Source organism: Biomphalaria glabrata, chromosome 7 (genome assembly GCF_947242115.1).
Source record: "Biomphalaria glabrata chromosome 7, xgBioGlab47.1, whole genome shotgun sequence".
NCBI classification, from domain to species: domain Eukaryota; kingdom Metazoa; phylum Mollusca; class Gastropoda; family Planorbidae; genus Biomphalaria; species Biomphalaria glabrata.
The window spans coordinates 45,556,064-45,572,499 of record NC_074717.1 but is presented as its reverse complement, the minus strand read 5'-3'; the positions used below and the strand labels follow the sequence as shown (position 1 = coordinate 45,572,499).

The 16,436-nt window shown below is 35.2% G+C and overlaps 1 protein-coding gene across 2 annotated transcripts; it reads left to right on the top strand.

Annotated features, from left to right (window-relative positions):
• The first annotated feature begins 13 nt into the window (after window positions 1-13).
• On the top strand, window positions 14-16,354 carry LOC106079247 (transcription initiation factor TFIID subunit 4-like). 2 transcript variants are annotated; one of them, XM_056036566.1, is made up of 15 exons: window positions 15-102; window positions 580-1,227; window positions 2,715-2,873; window positions 3,077-3,305; window positions 5,402-5,523; window positions 6,144-6,233; window positions 7,739-7,954; window positions 8,845-9,155; window positions 9,431-9,606; window positions 10,486-10,616; window positions 10,866-10,991; window positions 11,108-11,164; window positions 11,282-11,398; window positions 11,506-11,556; window positions 12,780-16,354. In XM_056036566.1, the coding sequence occupies exons 1-15, from the start codon at window positions 46-48 to the stop codon at window positions 12,888-12,890; spliced, it is 2,601 nt and encodes an 866-aa protein (XP_055892541.1). In that variant the 5' UTR covers window positions 15-45; the 3' UTR covers window positions 12,891-16,354. The 2 variants fall into 2 exon arrangements, with proteins under 2 accessions (XP_055892540.1, XP_055892541.1); XM_056036565.1 differs by having other exon boundaries at window positions 14-1,227.
• The last annotated feature ends 82 nt before the right edge of the window (window positions 16,355-16,436 follow it).

Sequence of the window (16,436 nt, the reverse complement as noted above, 5' to 3'; positions counted from 1 at the left end):
TTCTGAGCATGCGCATTGTCATTTGAAATTTGTTGGTCCATCGAAATGGCGGATCAAGGGTCCATGGATGAGTTCCTATCGAAAGAAATAGACCAAAACAAAGTAACAGCGTTAGTAGGATCTTTGGAATCACAGTTAGCCTCTTCTACAAATAAAGATTCACTCAAGACAGTGCCAGGGTCTACTTTTAATAATAATCATATCTCTGGGAATGCATCTATTGTTAATGCTCCCATCACTAGCACACCAAGTGTGACAGTGAGGCCACAGCAAACTGTTGTGAGCGTGCCAGGCCTAGGTTTACAATCCCAGGCAGTAGCTTCTAGTAAAATTTTACCCCAGAATGCTGCAATAATTAACTCAATTAGTAATTCACAAATTATAGGCATTTCCTCCATCATAAATGCCAATTCCCAAAACAGAACAAGCTCGAACTCAACCACACCACTTCCAAATTCATCTATTTCTAACACTCCTCTCTCTTCAGCAACTAAATTTTTAAACAGCTCTCCTTCTATACGTATAGTTACAAATAATACAAAACCTCAAAATTCTATTTTGCATACCTCTCCTGTTCAGGTGTCAAAGCAACAATTCATAAACAGTGCAATATCTCAAAGTGTTACAACAGTTAGACCTCAGCCAGTCACAACTGCAAGGGTAAATATAAGTGCTTCAGGTGCCTCTACTGCTATGCATAATTTAGCCACAATTGCTGCTGAACAAAAGCCATTGACAGTTTTACCGAATGGTAGTACACATTTACAAAATGTTCAACACAAAGATGGATCTGTGATAACGCAACAAATTATTATGAAGAACGAGGCAAACCACACAGTAGTAAAACGAGAGCTCAGTCCTCTTGTAAAAAGTGATATTCCGATGTCTAATTCTGTGATACAAGGACTGCAGCAAAATATGCGTCAATCCACACCTATCATTACTGCTGGAGCTCAACAGTTAATAAAAGGATTATCTCAAGGTAATAATCCAGCTCTCGTTGCATTAAGGACACCTCACTCACAGCAGCACGTGGTTGTCAGGGCCACTGTTGCAACAACGTTAGCAAACTCTTCGCCTTCAGTTCAGGTGGTCAATGCATCTGCAGCTAGTACACCATCCACATTAAGGCCAAACATAGCTCCACAAATGAGGCCTGTGAGGATTACAAATCCTGTTCGATTAGGAACACAGTCTAACATAGCTCCAAGGCAGCAGAATCCTCCGGTAAGTAAAAGTAGATCTAGACATAGTTTTTAATGACTACATTAAAATTAACTACTTTAGCCATTCTTAAGTGATTGCAAAAGGAATAGTTATGCTCACTTATATGTTTGACTAATGTTTACCAATGGACCTCATTCACCAATCGTAAACAAACAACATTTAGCCATGTGGTGCTCTATCTCTTCTATATAATTTACGACCTCATGTTTAATTCATGATGGTTGTCAGGTGACAGTTTTTTTCCGTTGTTTTATCAATAAGATCACGTGACTAAATGTTGTTTGTTTACGATTGGTGAATGAGGTCCATTAAGCCATCTTTTATCATTTATTTTGATAATATGTAAGTAGAGAATAATGTCAAATACATTTTTTCTCATTTATTTATAAATATATTATATGCATTTTTTACTGTTTGTTTGTTTGTTTAGAAGGTTAGTAAAGAGAATTTTTTTAGATTATTGGGATGCCTAATGACATTATGCCTAGACACTGTAGAGGTTCGATATTTAAAATTGTATTTAATTAAGAATGTCTTAAAAATATATTTTATGTAGGTCATTCATCCAAGTTAACAATATTCTGTAATTTAGAATTGGGGCTTCTTTTTATTTTTTTAAAATCTTAACTCCTTTCTAACACAAATACTGCCATATATATTATTGTTTCCTGTCTTGTTCATTTTATTTTATATTCTGCTTAGTAATTTAGTACTGATTTTTTAATTTTTAAAATCTTAACCCTTTTTTTTTTATTTTTAAAATCTTAACCCTAATGCAATATTTCTCAAACATTTGCTAGTGGAACCTCCTGGTCAAACGCAAATCCCCCTCAAACACACACACATATACCAGTATATATATATATATATATATATAATATACATATTAAATACATTCATAATTTGACTGTCTTCATTTCCCCCCCCCCCCCCCTTTCCTTTATCAGTGCTTCCTAATACTTGGTTTATTTTTCAAGTTGAAGACAATTTTTCTTGATTAATTATTTTTTATCTATTACTATATACTCTATTTAATGTAAAAAAAAATTATCTCACTCTCTGTGGACATTATTATCATTTCTCTGAACTATTATTTATTAAAATTAAATTTATAGCTTTTTTATAGCTCTACTTTCATGCATATTCATGCTCAGAGTGCGATGGTCCAATCTCATTTGTGGATCAGTTGGGGGAGGAGGTATCTGGGAGAAGGTTTTCCGTGCTGCCTTTAGGCACTCAGTAAACACAACTCTGCTCAAGTTGGGTGTCGAACTTCGAGCCCCTTTCATAGGTAGCCATTTCAAGTTCAACCATACTTAGCCTCTCGACCCTACTTCCCACATTTATTATTTACACATCTGATTTTTTTTCCTTAAGAGCAATAGTTAGAATGAACAAACTAAACATTATTTTACTTCTTACTCTATATCAGCTTAGGATGTAGTCTTTTTTTAAAACAATTTTTTTTCTGCATGATTAAAAATTAGGGCACTATAACAATCCCTCATGGTGCTCTGCTTGTGCGTAACGAAAGTGGCCAGTTGGTGTTGGTTTCTGCATCCCAGACAGTGCTTCACCAAACACCAAGTAGTAATAGTGTCATCACCACAGTAGCTCCTAGTGGATACAGGATACAAAACGTGCGGGTATGGAGTCTCTCTTTCAAGTGTTTATTTTCTTTTATGCATATAAATATTTTGTGTGTGAATCCATTTGTTCTCAATTGATTGTTTGGTTTTTTAGTTAAGCTGTGAAGTTTAGAGCTCTTAACAGTGATTAGTCATTAGCGTACATGTTGATGCATAACATCTACTGTTTTATTTAATAAATTATATGTTTGAATCGGCAGCCTCTAACATCACAAGCTCAAGTTCGTAGTTCAAATAGTGGGCAATCGATTGTTACGATTCAGCCCCAGTCTGCAACCCAACAGCAGCAGTCGATTCAAGTTAGAGCTCCCAATATTTCTACTGTGGTGCCAACAGCCACGCTTCAGCAGCGGCCTGCTACTCAACCCACAGCAGTGATTGGTCCCAATGTGTCCACCATCACAACGGGGACTACTGCTGGAGAAATGAGTAAGAATGTAAAGTAGTGTAGCTGTTAGGAGGGGGGGGGGGTTATTAAGCAGATTCACAATTGTATATATGTTGTTGTTTTTTTGCTACTAAAGTCCTTGATTTTAACCCAGTCACTGGTTGGCAGTATAAGTAGTTTGTCACTGGGCATCCTAACACTCACTTAATTTGTAGGCTTCATTCTGCCTTATGGACCCTGCTCTTTTACAATTTAACTTTGCACATTTTCTGATTGTGTTCCATTATAAAAATAAGTTGTTTTTTTTTTTGTTTTTTTTTTCAAATGTACATAGTTTTGAGGTTTTCAAGCTAATCTGAAACACCACTGATTTGCATTTCCTAAAATGTAGTAGAGATGTAAATCACTTAACAACAACAACAAAAAAACATCCTTGTAAGATTCCAAATGTCTCACTAAACACTTTGATTTTAAATGTAAACCTCCAAAGAAAATCTCAATGCTTTCAAATGAACTTCTCTTGTCCTCAACGTTTCAACATTGTTTCATAGTTTTAAATGTAATCATGGTTACAATTAAATGTCAACAGTAATAGCCTTCATTCAGTGTTCACATTCAAAATGTTCGAACTAGCATTATCAATACAATATTTCGACATATCCTAACAAGACAGCTCTGGTTGGATAACATAATAGTTTCTCTTATTCAAGAGAATCATGCAGACACCTCAGTTATTTCCAAAAATAGGTAGAAAAGGATTCAGCATTCTTATAGTAGCTTTTTGTCCAATTCGTTTCATTTTACATTCTGCTGGTGTAGATGTTCATAAAAAATATTCATCATTTTTCTCAAATATCGTTGATGACTTGAGTTGCTGTAGCAGTGATTCTAGCTTCATGTAGTAGCTCTTGGTTAATGGTTATCAATCAAAATATTTTAATTTGGTCTTCTAAAATTTGGTGACCGGTTAGACACACAGCACCCATATACACTGTTGACAACTAGGTCTCTTTGTAGGGTTCCATGTTTCTTATTCCTGTAGGATTCCATGTTTCTTCTCTATAGAATTTAATTTTATCTTTTCTAGACGAGCTAGGATGGCTGTCTGGTCTTGTAGTACACATGCTCTGGGCTGTTGTTTCATCATCATCATCATCAAACTCCATTTGAGTGAGGGCTTGAGGAGGCTCAAATCCTCTCTTGCAAAAGCCCTGCACAGAGAACTTTTGGTTTCCCAGACCTGTCGAGACGGAGATCAGCAAGTTTGGGGCAGTCAAACAGAATATGAGGCACGGTTTCCTCTTCTTCCCCGCTGCAGGGGGCACCGTGAATCGAAATTTGGCCATGGCCGTGAGAAATATGAGCCAACAGGACAGTGGCCTGTCCTGCACTGTTCTATAATATCTTGCTAGACTGGACAGCCTCCACCACGGGGAAGTGCGGTCAGAAGGCCTCATGCGCTCCCAGACTCCACTGGCTTTTTGGGACTTGTCCCAGCACTCAAACCATTTTTCCATTTCTGTTTTTAATTATAGCCAGAGCATGATGAAAACTTACAGCCTGTTGGGTGAGTGGCATTTGCCCTTCCTGGTGGGCCAAGGAATCTGCAATAGTGTTTCCAGTCACACCCTGCATTATTACAGGGGTGCCATAGCATTGCTTTATGTTGTGTGAAGCCATGATGACAGTGTCTGTTGTTTAGATTGTTCCGATTTTGAATCTACCCACTTCCATTCCCCACCATCCTGTGGTATGTTCGGGTTAGGGTGTAATAATCTTTAATTCTGATCATTTTTAGAACTACCTGCGTCTGTTTGTCACTCAGCAAAATTTGTACAATTGAAGATGCAAAAGCTAATGGTACTGATAATGATAATTTCTTAAAAGCTAAATGGCTGCAATTGAGGAAGGATAATACATCTGATGATGCATTGTTTCATGTTTCATATCTGAAATAGTTCACGACCTTTTGAATGATTGTCTATGATTTATGATACTGAATTGTTTCTGGTAACTTTAGCTAAACTTACATCTTCAGCAATTATAGTTTTTCTTTGGCCAGAGCATCTCCAATCAAAAACATTTGAAAGTCACATGACTGACTGAATGTTTGCTCATGTGTGTCTCTATTCAACAGATAAAGCAATGCTTGAAAATGTAAAAAAGTGTAAAAACTTCTTGTCGACTCTCATCAAATTGGCAGCCAACCAGCCTGACCAAACTGTAAAAAATGTCCGGGCTCTGATTCAAGGTCTCATTGTAAGTATCATTTTGAAATACTCTGTTTTCTTTAATCCTCAATTATTTGCTGTTTGTTATTGATGTTATTTATCAATATTTATAATTCTTCACTCGTTTTCTAGGATGTGTAGGAGCTTCACAAATGCATTGATTGAATGTAATTTTTTTTTTATCATTGTCTAAATTAATTAAATCCCTTTTTGAATTATATCTCTTATCCAGGGAAATCATGCAGACACATCAGTTAAATAGCAAAATATTTTGAAGCAACCTTTAAATATTATGAAACAATTTTAATTTCAAATTTTGTGTGTTTTTAATATTACTTTGTAATCTTCAGTTTCATAATATGAATTAACATTTTAAGGAAATTTTGTTCATATTAAAAGTTATTTTCTTTTCAGCATCATTAGATCAAGAATAATAACTATTATATTTATAATATCTGTTAAAAGGGGAAGTAAATTGTTTCTATAATTTAAAAAAAATGAGCATCCAAAACAAAATACAAAATAATTGGTGATTTCATTTTCTATTATCTTTATGAGTTCTTGAACAGTAAATTTGTAAATACCGCTATAATTGACTTATGAAAAATATTTGTAAAAAATAATACTATTTTTTTATGCCCCGTGTAGGATGGCAAAGTTGAACCCGAAGCCTTTACGGAGCGATTGCAGCATGAACTTCAGTCATCACCTCAACCCTACCTTGTCCCATTTCTCAAGGTAACGCTGCTCACACGTTGATTCGTCTTTTTGCATGTGTTTCTGTTTGTTTTGTTTTTTCCTTCATTGTCATTATTGGGTGGTCTTTCAAATATTAAACCACCATCAAAGTGACGTGGTTGTTGTTTGAACCTATAATTCAAAGTGAAACAATAATATTGGTGTCGCGCAGAGATAATTGATACAGTAAATACAGTTTTGTATGCGTGTGACAAATCAAGTTTATTTGTATGTTGAAAGACTTCTTGTGGTCTACTTTCTTAATGTTTAAAAGCTAGGTGTGTTGTGAGTGACTCTTGTTTACAATGACATGGACTCCCCTTGCTGATGCAGAATTAGTTTGTTTATGTTTTTAATCTTGCTTCTTTTCAGTGTCAGAGAAATTGATTCATTTTTCTTACTGATCCTGCATGCTTATAAACCTTTTTTTTTTTTTTATTTTGGTTATTTGTATACATTTTGATTTACTTTTGATTTCAAGTTTTGTTTCTTCAATATTCAGAAAACAATGATTTATTTATTTTTTTCATCTAGAACTGTGCTCTGACTCCTCTTGTGGTAATTTGGACAACATTGTTGTTGTGCATACTTGCTACCCACACATAAATATAAAAAAAAATGTGTGTTTTTGCCTTGAAAGTTTGTTGTCGATGCAGACTTAAATTCAGTTTCAATAAGCCATCATATTATGACTTGGGAGGAATAAATAAAACTGAGTTCTGATTACAAACAATAATCAAATCCTGCATTTGAGTCTGTGTCATTGTCAACGCTGGGCACAGTATGTCTGTTGTCTTTGTAATTATCTGTTTAAACTAGTTTTATTTGATGTAGTCAATGTCCATCACCTGTCTGCGCTGTTGGAAACAATAGACTGAATCGTTGCTTAGTTGACATACATACTTTAAAATATTCAACATCTGACCTTTTTAAACTATATTTTGTGTTTGAAATCATATTCTAAGTCATATATGTAGAAATGTGTATTAGAAATGTAAGGAACCAACCAGTTATATGTTGACCTTACTCTAACAAATGTGGAAAATGTCTTGTTGTGGTTGATGGAAAGCTTTACGAAAACATTGTTATCTATTTTTCTCGTGGTGTTTGGTTTTCTTGCAACATTCTACACACACTGCGGCAGTCGCACATAATTTTCCATACTGTGTTTCATTAGTAATTCTTTGTTCTGACACTAGGTGGCTTTAAGTGTGATATGAACGTAATACACATCAAAGAAATATTCATTTATATTGTTTTACAGCCATTTTGAACACTATAAGACAGCTGTCTTCTTTGTTTTACTCTTTGCTTTCATTGTTTCTTTTAGAAGGAAAAAAAATAAAATTCGTATTTTTTAACTTTTGTCAAGCTCCACAAAGCGTTTAGGTGACATTTTAGATATGTTACTTCACTTGTTTTATATTGAGGCTGGTTTCCTTTTTTTTTAGAAGTGCTAATTTTGTTCCAGTAATAATATGTCATTATCTCATCTTTTTTTTTAGAAAAGCCTTCCTCTGTTGCGAACGTCAATGTTGTTGGGTCGTATGACAATTGACGGAGTGAACCCTCCTCCCCCTGAAGTTGCAGGTCATGGCCATCTCATATCTGTCTCTCAGCCTGTCAGCACAACACAGCAAGTGGTAACTGCTACAGGAACTCTCACGCAGAGACCTGTGATAGGACCTAGACCCACTGTGCCCTCTATTCAGCAACCGAATGTAAATATTGCATAAATAGATTTATAGTCATATTATAATGCGTTTGTGATATGTAGATTTTTTTACATTAACATTTGGTTGAATGTTATTTCAATTATTTCAAACACAAATAATTTCATTTATTATTGGGACGCTGGAATTGACACCCTGCTTGTTTAACCCTTGGCCAAAAAAACATATAACCTTAACATCATCCGCCCCATAAATACCTTTTTACTTTTTGGTATTGTGGGGCTTGTACTTTTCAGACCTGAAGTCCAGTGGCCTAACTTTGAGCCTAGCCGGGGAATGATTGAATTGAGGATATAACAACAGAAATCCTCTTAAAAGAATTTAGTGTGTTAATGATTCAAATTGGCTGCCTGGTCATTTGGTTTGTGCGCTGGGCTGTCATTCGGATTTATCGTCAGTCTCGTCGTCCTGCAGGAGGCTTGGACTAGGAATTAAATTATTCTCAACTCTGAAGAAACATCCGAAACATGTAAAAACAAACAATTGCGATCATTAAATAAACTCTAAAAAATGTTTCCGAGCTAGAATACACATTGGAAAATTAATATTTGAAATGAATACATAGAATTGGTTAGATATTACGCTTAAAACTTGTGGACCCCTAATTTTACAATTCTTGCTTTTTTTTTTTATAGTGAAGACCTTCTTGAATATTCTCCATTAAGGTTATTGGGTTTTATTAAATTATTTCCCCTGTAATATTAGCTCTAGAGTGGTTTTTGGAGCAAATCTGATGGTACACATAGTGTTGACATTTGTATAACTTTGATATATATATTGATCTTTAGCATATCAGTAGTCAGTATACACATAGTCGCTTCTTTTGAATTAAAAGCATTGTTTTAAACAACAAAAATTTCTTCCATTTTTTTTTTCAGTTGCGTCCCACTCTTGGGCCGGCTAGCAGTAAAGTAGCTCCCATTCGACAGTCAGCGCCTCAAGTAACCATAGCACCTGGGGGAAACAAAATCATGGTGAATGCACCAACGCTGCCCATGCGGCCCCAAGTAACACAGAACTTTATAAATCAAGTGCGGCCTAAAATAACTGTAACGCACCCATCTTCCAGTCCTTCCATGCCAATTGTCCGAGCCAATAAACCCATTACAGCTTCCACCCTGATGAAACCTGAACAACTGACCAGTCCAGCCCCAGGTCAAAGAGAAAAAAGAAAATTTGAATCTCTAAAGTAAGTTGGTTTTTTGTTTTGTTTCAAGTATCTAAAAGATAGAAACTGAGAGCGTTTATGTTCTTGTTTCATGGCTTATGTTTAATAAGGACGTGGTGGCTGAGTTGTAAAGCACATGGTTTGATGTCTTGTTTTTCTTATCACTTTAATATGATTCTTTTTTTATCTGATAAATTACTGACATTCTTTCAAAGGGAAAGAGTATCATTATTTTTACTTTAATTTAAGTAATGTTCTATTTTTATTGTCTTTTTTGATGCTTTGTCCACTTGTAGGGATGGAGACGATGACATTAATGACGTGGCAACTATGGGTGGAGTCAATCTGTCGGAGGAATCCAAGAATATATTGGCCACAACAAATGTTGATTTTATAGGAGCTCAAACGAGGTCATGTAAAGATGAGATTCTTCTGTCATCATCACCACTGTTTAGGAAGATTAATTCAATAGGTATAACTTCCTACTTATGCTACTTATGTACAGTGTTCCTCCAAGATAGCCCATACTCCCTTTTAACTTACTACATTTCTTTATTGTTGTTATCTAGTCAGCCATTTTTTTATTTTTTTTTTATTATAAGATAAATTCTCTTTATAACTTTGTAACTTATCTGACCATTAGCTATGGTTGGGTCCATGTCCCCCCCACACAGCAGTTCCCACACTATCCAGGCATTTGATGTGTCCTAAGGAATGGCAGGTTCAGTTTTGGGTCAGCTGCTTCTGCTAGGGTGCAGTGCTGTAAACTGCCTGAGGGTCACCAGCTCTTGATTTTTCCTCAGTGTTGATTACTGGAGCCTTTTCCGTGTTTGGGTAGAGGTGCTGGACACCAGATGTTTGGATTGAGAGTTTTCCTTATCCTAGGTGGGTAGCCATCAAAGGCTATTGAGCCCCCTCCTACCCCAAGTATACTGGTTTTGGGCAGAAGTTGCTCACATTTATATAGTAGTCAACAACCTTATGTCAAGAACTTGAACTGATGTATTAACATGTAGTATTTTTTTTTAAAGCATGTTTTCTGTTCTAGAAACTAAAACTTTGGACTATCATCTTTACCCCATGGGTGTAAAGGCTATTGAGCCCCCTCCTACCACAAGTATACTGGTTTTGGCAGAAGTTGCTCACATTTATATAGTAGTAAACAACCTTATGTCAAGAACTTGAACTGATGTATTAAAATGTAGTATTTTTTTTAAAGCATGTTTTCTGTTCTAGAAACTAAAACTTCCTTGTTTTTCAGTAACCATGTGTTAAGTTCAGGGGTAATAAAAGGGAATGTACTCTGTAGTAGACAAAGAGCTGACTTATCGTTCTTGTATTCTTCTTTCAGCTCAGAAATATAACATTGACGACATCAGTCCTGATGTAGTCAAAATTGTTTCACATGCCACTCAGGAAAGACTACGGGATGTAGTATCAAAGCTGTCTGTTATAGCTGAACACAGGGTGGAAATATACAAAGTAATCTTTTTTTTTTTTTTTTTTTGTTTTTTTTTTTTTTAAGTTCATTTATTCCTATTAGTTTTTTGGTTGCAAAAAAAAAATAAAAAAATGTTCATTCATACTTAAAGCTTAAGAAACGTGGAATGGATAGGATGAATGTTGAAATAGGAAAATAAACTAAACTTCACCATGTTTAGACTTAGCACTCTAGATTGCAGGAATAAGATTTTTGAAGAAGTAACTTATTGCATTCATGTATCTTGCCAGATGGATTCCAGGTATGAAGTGGAGTCTGAAAATAAACAGAAACTAAAGTTTCTTGAAGAACTGGATAAATTAGAAAAGAAACGCCATGAAGAGCAAGAAAGAGAGAAACTGCTGAGAGCAATGAAGGTATTTCCAAAACTAGATTCTAAAGGCTATCAGTTGCGATATAAAAGTTCATTAACCAAAATCCTCAGTTGTAATATTGGTGAAATCACTTTCCGAAATTGTGTGTATTCTTTTAGAGTCGCTCCAAGAATGAAGATCCAGAACAGCTGAAACTAAAACAGAAGGCTAAAGAGGTAATTTTTTGGGAATTGATGGATTTCGTGATTAATTGATTGTGGTGGCTTGTTAATAGTCAAAAGTTTTCTTTATCGATTCAAATGTAATTGTCCGTGTTTCATTACCATCACTAGCTCCAACTGGCGGAAGCCGAGGAACTCCGGCAGAGAGAAGCTAATTTAACAGCTCTAGCGGCTATAGGACCTCGAAAGAAAAGAAAGCTTGAATTTTCAGATTCAACCAGACCAGAGGTAATGGTAACGCATTAGAATCCCAACAAAATGTATAGAAGAAACATTTTTTCATTGTATTAGTATTTCTTAACATGTCAGTATAGAAGTCCATTTTTGTTTTTCAGTCCACGTCTGCCAGTAATTCCTTCAATACCAATACCTCCAACTCTTTAAGTGTAAGTATTTGATGGATAGGGTTTACTCATTCATCTAGAGGTTTAATATACACTCCCTTTCAGACCTGTGGTCTGTAGGGCAGATGATGTAAAGGTCATCTGTTTCTATGGCCTACGGTTAACAAGGGTTTCATGTGGCCAGCACATTTACCAACCACATTTACTTTTCCCCAACTAATGTCAGGTACCCATTACTTAGAGCTGGGTGGACTCAGAGGCGCCCGAAATTAAAAATACCAGGATTCAAACCTGGGACCTTCGGTTCGGAAGCTAAGCTCCTTACCGCTCAGCCTCTTAATATACATATGACCATCCATATTGACTTTCACTGTTTTAAGTTGCTAATAATCACTGACTGGACTCATTGTGCTGGGTTGATATATGAATTTCAAGGCTCTATTTCTTTTGGTCACAGCCAAATTCAAACATTTGAGGAGGGAGGATGTGTTGCAAAAATGGAATTGCAGAGAGAAAAGATTTTAAATGGAGTTGTTATAATATTTTGGTTATAATTTAAATACCACCTTTAAATAGATATTCACATATTGTGTCAGAAATATCCCATATTTAGAATACTTCATTATCTGATTAGTGAAAACACAGTTCAGTATTCAAATCCACTAACACAGCGGTTCTCAACCTTTTATGCTTGGTGACCCTTTTTTACAACCCCCCACTCTGTTGTGACCCCACACACACACACACACACACACACACACATCAATAGAAGAATAGACAAAAATAATCCATATTTTCGATGGTCTTAGATGACCCCTGGCAAATCGTTAATCGACCCCCTAAGGGGGTCGCGACCCACAGGTTGAGAACCCCTGTACTAACACAAGGGGGAAAAAAACACACCATAGCATTGTACAATTGAGAAAAAAAGGTTCAAATTAGAAAATATCTAAGCAAATGTTTATATTTTCTTGATCAGTTTATTATTTAGAAACCTTGTAGATTGAGTAGCTGAAGGTTCCACAAGAAAATGATCAAATCTGATTGAAACTCTTCTTTCTGGAAAACACACGAATGGGCAGAAAACCTGTTTAGCAAAGGAAAACATTTTATATTCAATGTTAAAAATAAGGAACGAAAATGAAACAAATATTAATGCATTTTAAAATCAAAGCTCACATTAAGCTTCTTAAGTTAAATATGCAAATAATTATTTTATGAAGTGGGTGACTGTTTACAATTAACTTTAACATTTACCTCCTCAGATTCTGAGACCAAGAACAAAGCGTGTCAATCTCAGAGATGTTCAGTTTCTGTTGGAAACGGAACGCACGACCAGAAAATCTGATCTTCTTTACAAAACATTCCTAAAATGAGAAGGCATTTGTCAACGATGTCGTTAGTTACGTTATTTTCTCTGATTCTTGTTGAATAGTGAAAACTGTTGCAGCACTCTTTAGTAATGCGCTTCATTCTCCTGAGGCCATTGTGACCTGTCCCCAATGCAGGAAATAAAACAGACATTTTGTAGATCCTCTACAAGCTGCTCTGGCGGAATCTTATACATGGACCTGGTTGGTCTACGAGATAAAAGAAGGTGTGTTAGAACTAGCTGGACAAAGCTCGCTGCTGGTGATGCTGTGCCAGTGCAGAAGGCCGAATAGGACTGTGGGACTTAAGAAGATTATTCTGACATGAGATTGTGCGCGATGTGGCGATAACTCTTACTTAAAGTTAAATTCTATACTGTTTTTTGAAGCAGTTTATTGTATTTCAATAAACAATTTAAACACATTGTAAAATGGACAACAGAGTGTTGTGAAACACTAAACAAATATTTTCCTTGTGTCAGGGAGTGGAACCAGTGACATTCTCATTAAGCAGAATGCTAAACTCTTGAAAATAACTGGACCAATTATTGTGGCCTTTTTTTTATAAATATTCTGGGAAACTTTGGAAGTGGACTAAATTACACATAAGGACAGACATGGTTGGTGTTACAAGATTCATTGTGATTTTTTTTTTTGTTTCATTCAAAGTTGCTGTTTTTATATATGTATATATATAGACTCTTGTGTCTCCAGATTGATTTTTGTTTATTTTGTTGATCTGAGTGTCAGTGTAGCTGTTGGGTAGTTGTTGAACTTAAAACACATTCCTTGGAGACATGAAGAAAAACACTATTGTTTTGTTTAGAAAACATTGCACTAAATAGAAAGTCAATTGAAACAACTTTCATCCTGAAAAGATTCAAACCTGAGAAGCATTGTTCAAATCTCCAAACATTTTCTTATTTATGCTATATATTTATTGTCATAGTTACGACTCAGTAAGCAGTGGTCACTAAAGTGTTTGCACAAAGGCTGCTGTTGTTAGCCTCCCTTTTTAGTTGTCGAGTGCCGATGGTTCATCTTGTAGGGCGAGTCATGAGATGGAAGCCTAGTGGAAGCTAGTGAAAGCAAAACGAAGCAAAAATGTTAACACAGAATTGACTTATAAAGCAATGCAACTGTATATTGAACTAATACATTGTACTGAAGATTTGATGGTAACAAAAAAATGTCTTGATTTGTGTTATATCTCTTTGCTCTTGATCAGTTTGGTTTAGGCTTTATTTTGATCACATTTATCATTTAGAGTACTGGCCAGAGAATATCCACATTTTTAAACTTGAAAGTAGTCAGTTGGCTACAGGAATGATTTGTTTCGTCTCCTGTGTTTTAAAAAAATAAATAGTAAATATTGGCCATGCTGTGTCCTTGGAATCATGGCATCTCCAAGTTTTGTTTGTGTGTGTACGCTGTTTGCTAAACTGTTCAAAACACATTTATTTCGAGCGACGGTAATAATGTTTTAAAAATAATATTTGCATTATTTATTTGTTAACTATTTCCCAGGTTTCATAGTTAAGAGAACAGGTTCACTAACTATGCACATATCATTCAGTGTGTGAGTCCCTGGGGGGGTTTGGATCAATAGAATATTGTCAGCAATTTTTAGCTTTCATTTTATAGCTGTTTTCTAAACTCTGGATCAGTTAACAGCTAAAGCACAGAAGGCAGCTTAATATATATTGACACCTGTGGCACATGCAGTACCAGTGAAGAATGATGTGAGCCAGTATTTATTCTTGTTTTGTTTTTTTTTCTCTGTAGATTTGTAAGAAAGATAAAAGAGGAAGTGTGTTCTCAGAATTCTGTGCCTTGAAAAGTGGAGGTCTTGTTTCTTTCATGCTGTGCCATTTGTAGGCCAAATGGAGTTTTGAGTCGCTGATGTTACTGTCAAATGACAAACAAATATTCTGATTGTCGTTTGCTTACTTTTGATACTAATATAAATAAGGAATGTTGTTTCTTACTTGATGATTGACTAATGATTTAACTGTATACAAATTGACTTTGTTGGTGTATTATTTTGTTTGGAATAGTTTCAGTTTGTGGTGTTTATGTGATATTCTTTCATGAAATCTTTTCCAGACGCAGTTAAAGAGTTGTCTCTCTTCTCAACCCAATTCAACAGGGGCAATAACATCATGAAATGTAACATAAAATGTCTGCATGAGTGATGTCTAAATATTATCTCCTCTCATTCACTCCCATTACTAGTTCCAAAGTATTTACCTTGAATGTTACTGGATACTATCGAGGGAAGTGACTTTTTGAGTATTATTGAAAGTTCAAGGTCATCAATGAGTTAAACCTGTACTTGTTATATATCATACTATTATTTATCATGCAAATCTAAAACTCCTAGAAAATCTTGACTCCTGTCCACTGAATGGCTTATTTAAACTCTATATCAAGTTGGCTGTTATATGAGATTTTGTCCTATTTTCAAAAGCTGGTAGATAGATTCACCCTTAGTTTTACTTCTCTGAATTGTTGTCAATGTCATCAGAATTGTAGATAATTTATTATGAAGGAGACAATGTTTGCATGCACTTAAGGAATATAGAATTTGCATGTTGTATTCCAGTATATAGGTTGCCTGGTTGCAACATCAACAATGTGCTATTCTTGTTTTTATCTACTGAAGTTTAGTTGACGAGTAGTTGTATGTACATTGGATGTGGGTCTGTTTCAGGTAGGAGCAGTGAACTCATAGGGCACTGGAAAGGGTTTCTGCCTGTCTTAGTGAGCATGAATGGCAGTCCACTGGAAACCAATTTTACCCTACCCTCCATAGATAATTCATTCTTTAATTCATAATTTTTTTAAATTGTTAGTGGCAATTCATTGTTTCCATAGAAATATTTTAAAAAATGGTTGAAAGGCCTTTTCAGCTAGTAACTAAATGACAGAGAACAGCCGAAAAATACCTTAGAAACAAATTTATTGCTTATGAAATAATTGTATGAGATATCAGGGCTTTTGGCAGTCAGGCGTTAACATTTGAAGTGTGATTTATTTCTGCTTTGTGGACAAAGCGATACATTGATCTTTGGTAGACATGAAGTAATAGACACAACTAGTACTGGTACTTTACCGATATTCGTGAAGTCATTTGATTTGTGGATAGTGGAATAAATTTTATGTGAATCTTCAGTGGCATGAATTGTGATGTGTGCTGCAATGATTTTCTATTCATCCACTTGGTGCATATCCCTGTATTAAACTGTAAGAGTTTCTAATGGAGTGTAATTGTTCATCCTTAAGTTCTATTGCATCCTTACTGCTTACTTAGTAACATGATATGATTGTTTCAAACTGTACATAAGACATTGATGAACAGAAATAATAATATAATAGAGTTATTTTGAACTATTATAAGTTGTACATTGTTTTGTGTAAATAACTTCATCTTTTCACAACCTAAGCACATATTAAAATAGCATTCTCTATATTGTCTTTGTTGTTTTTCTATAAGGTTAGGGTTAGAGTACTGTAGTACTAGTCAGGGTGCAGTATTTACTGCATTACTTT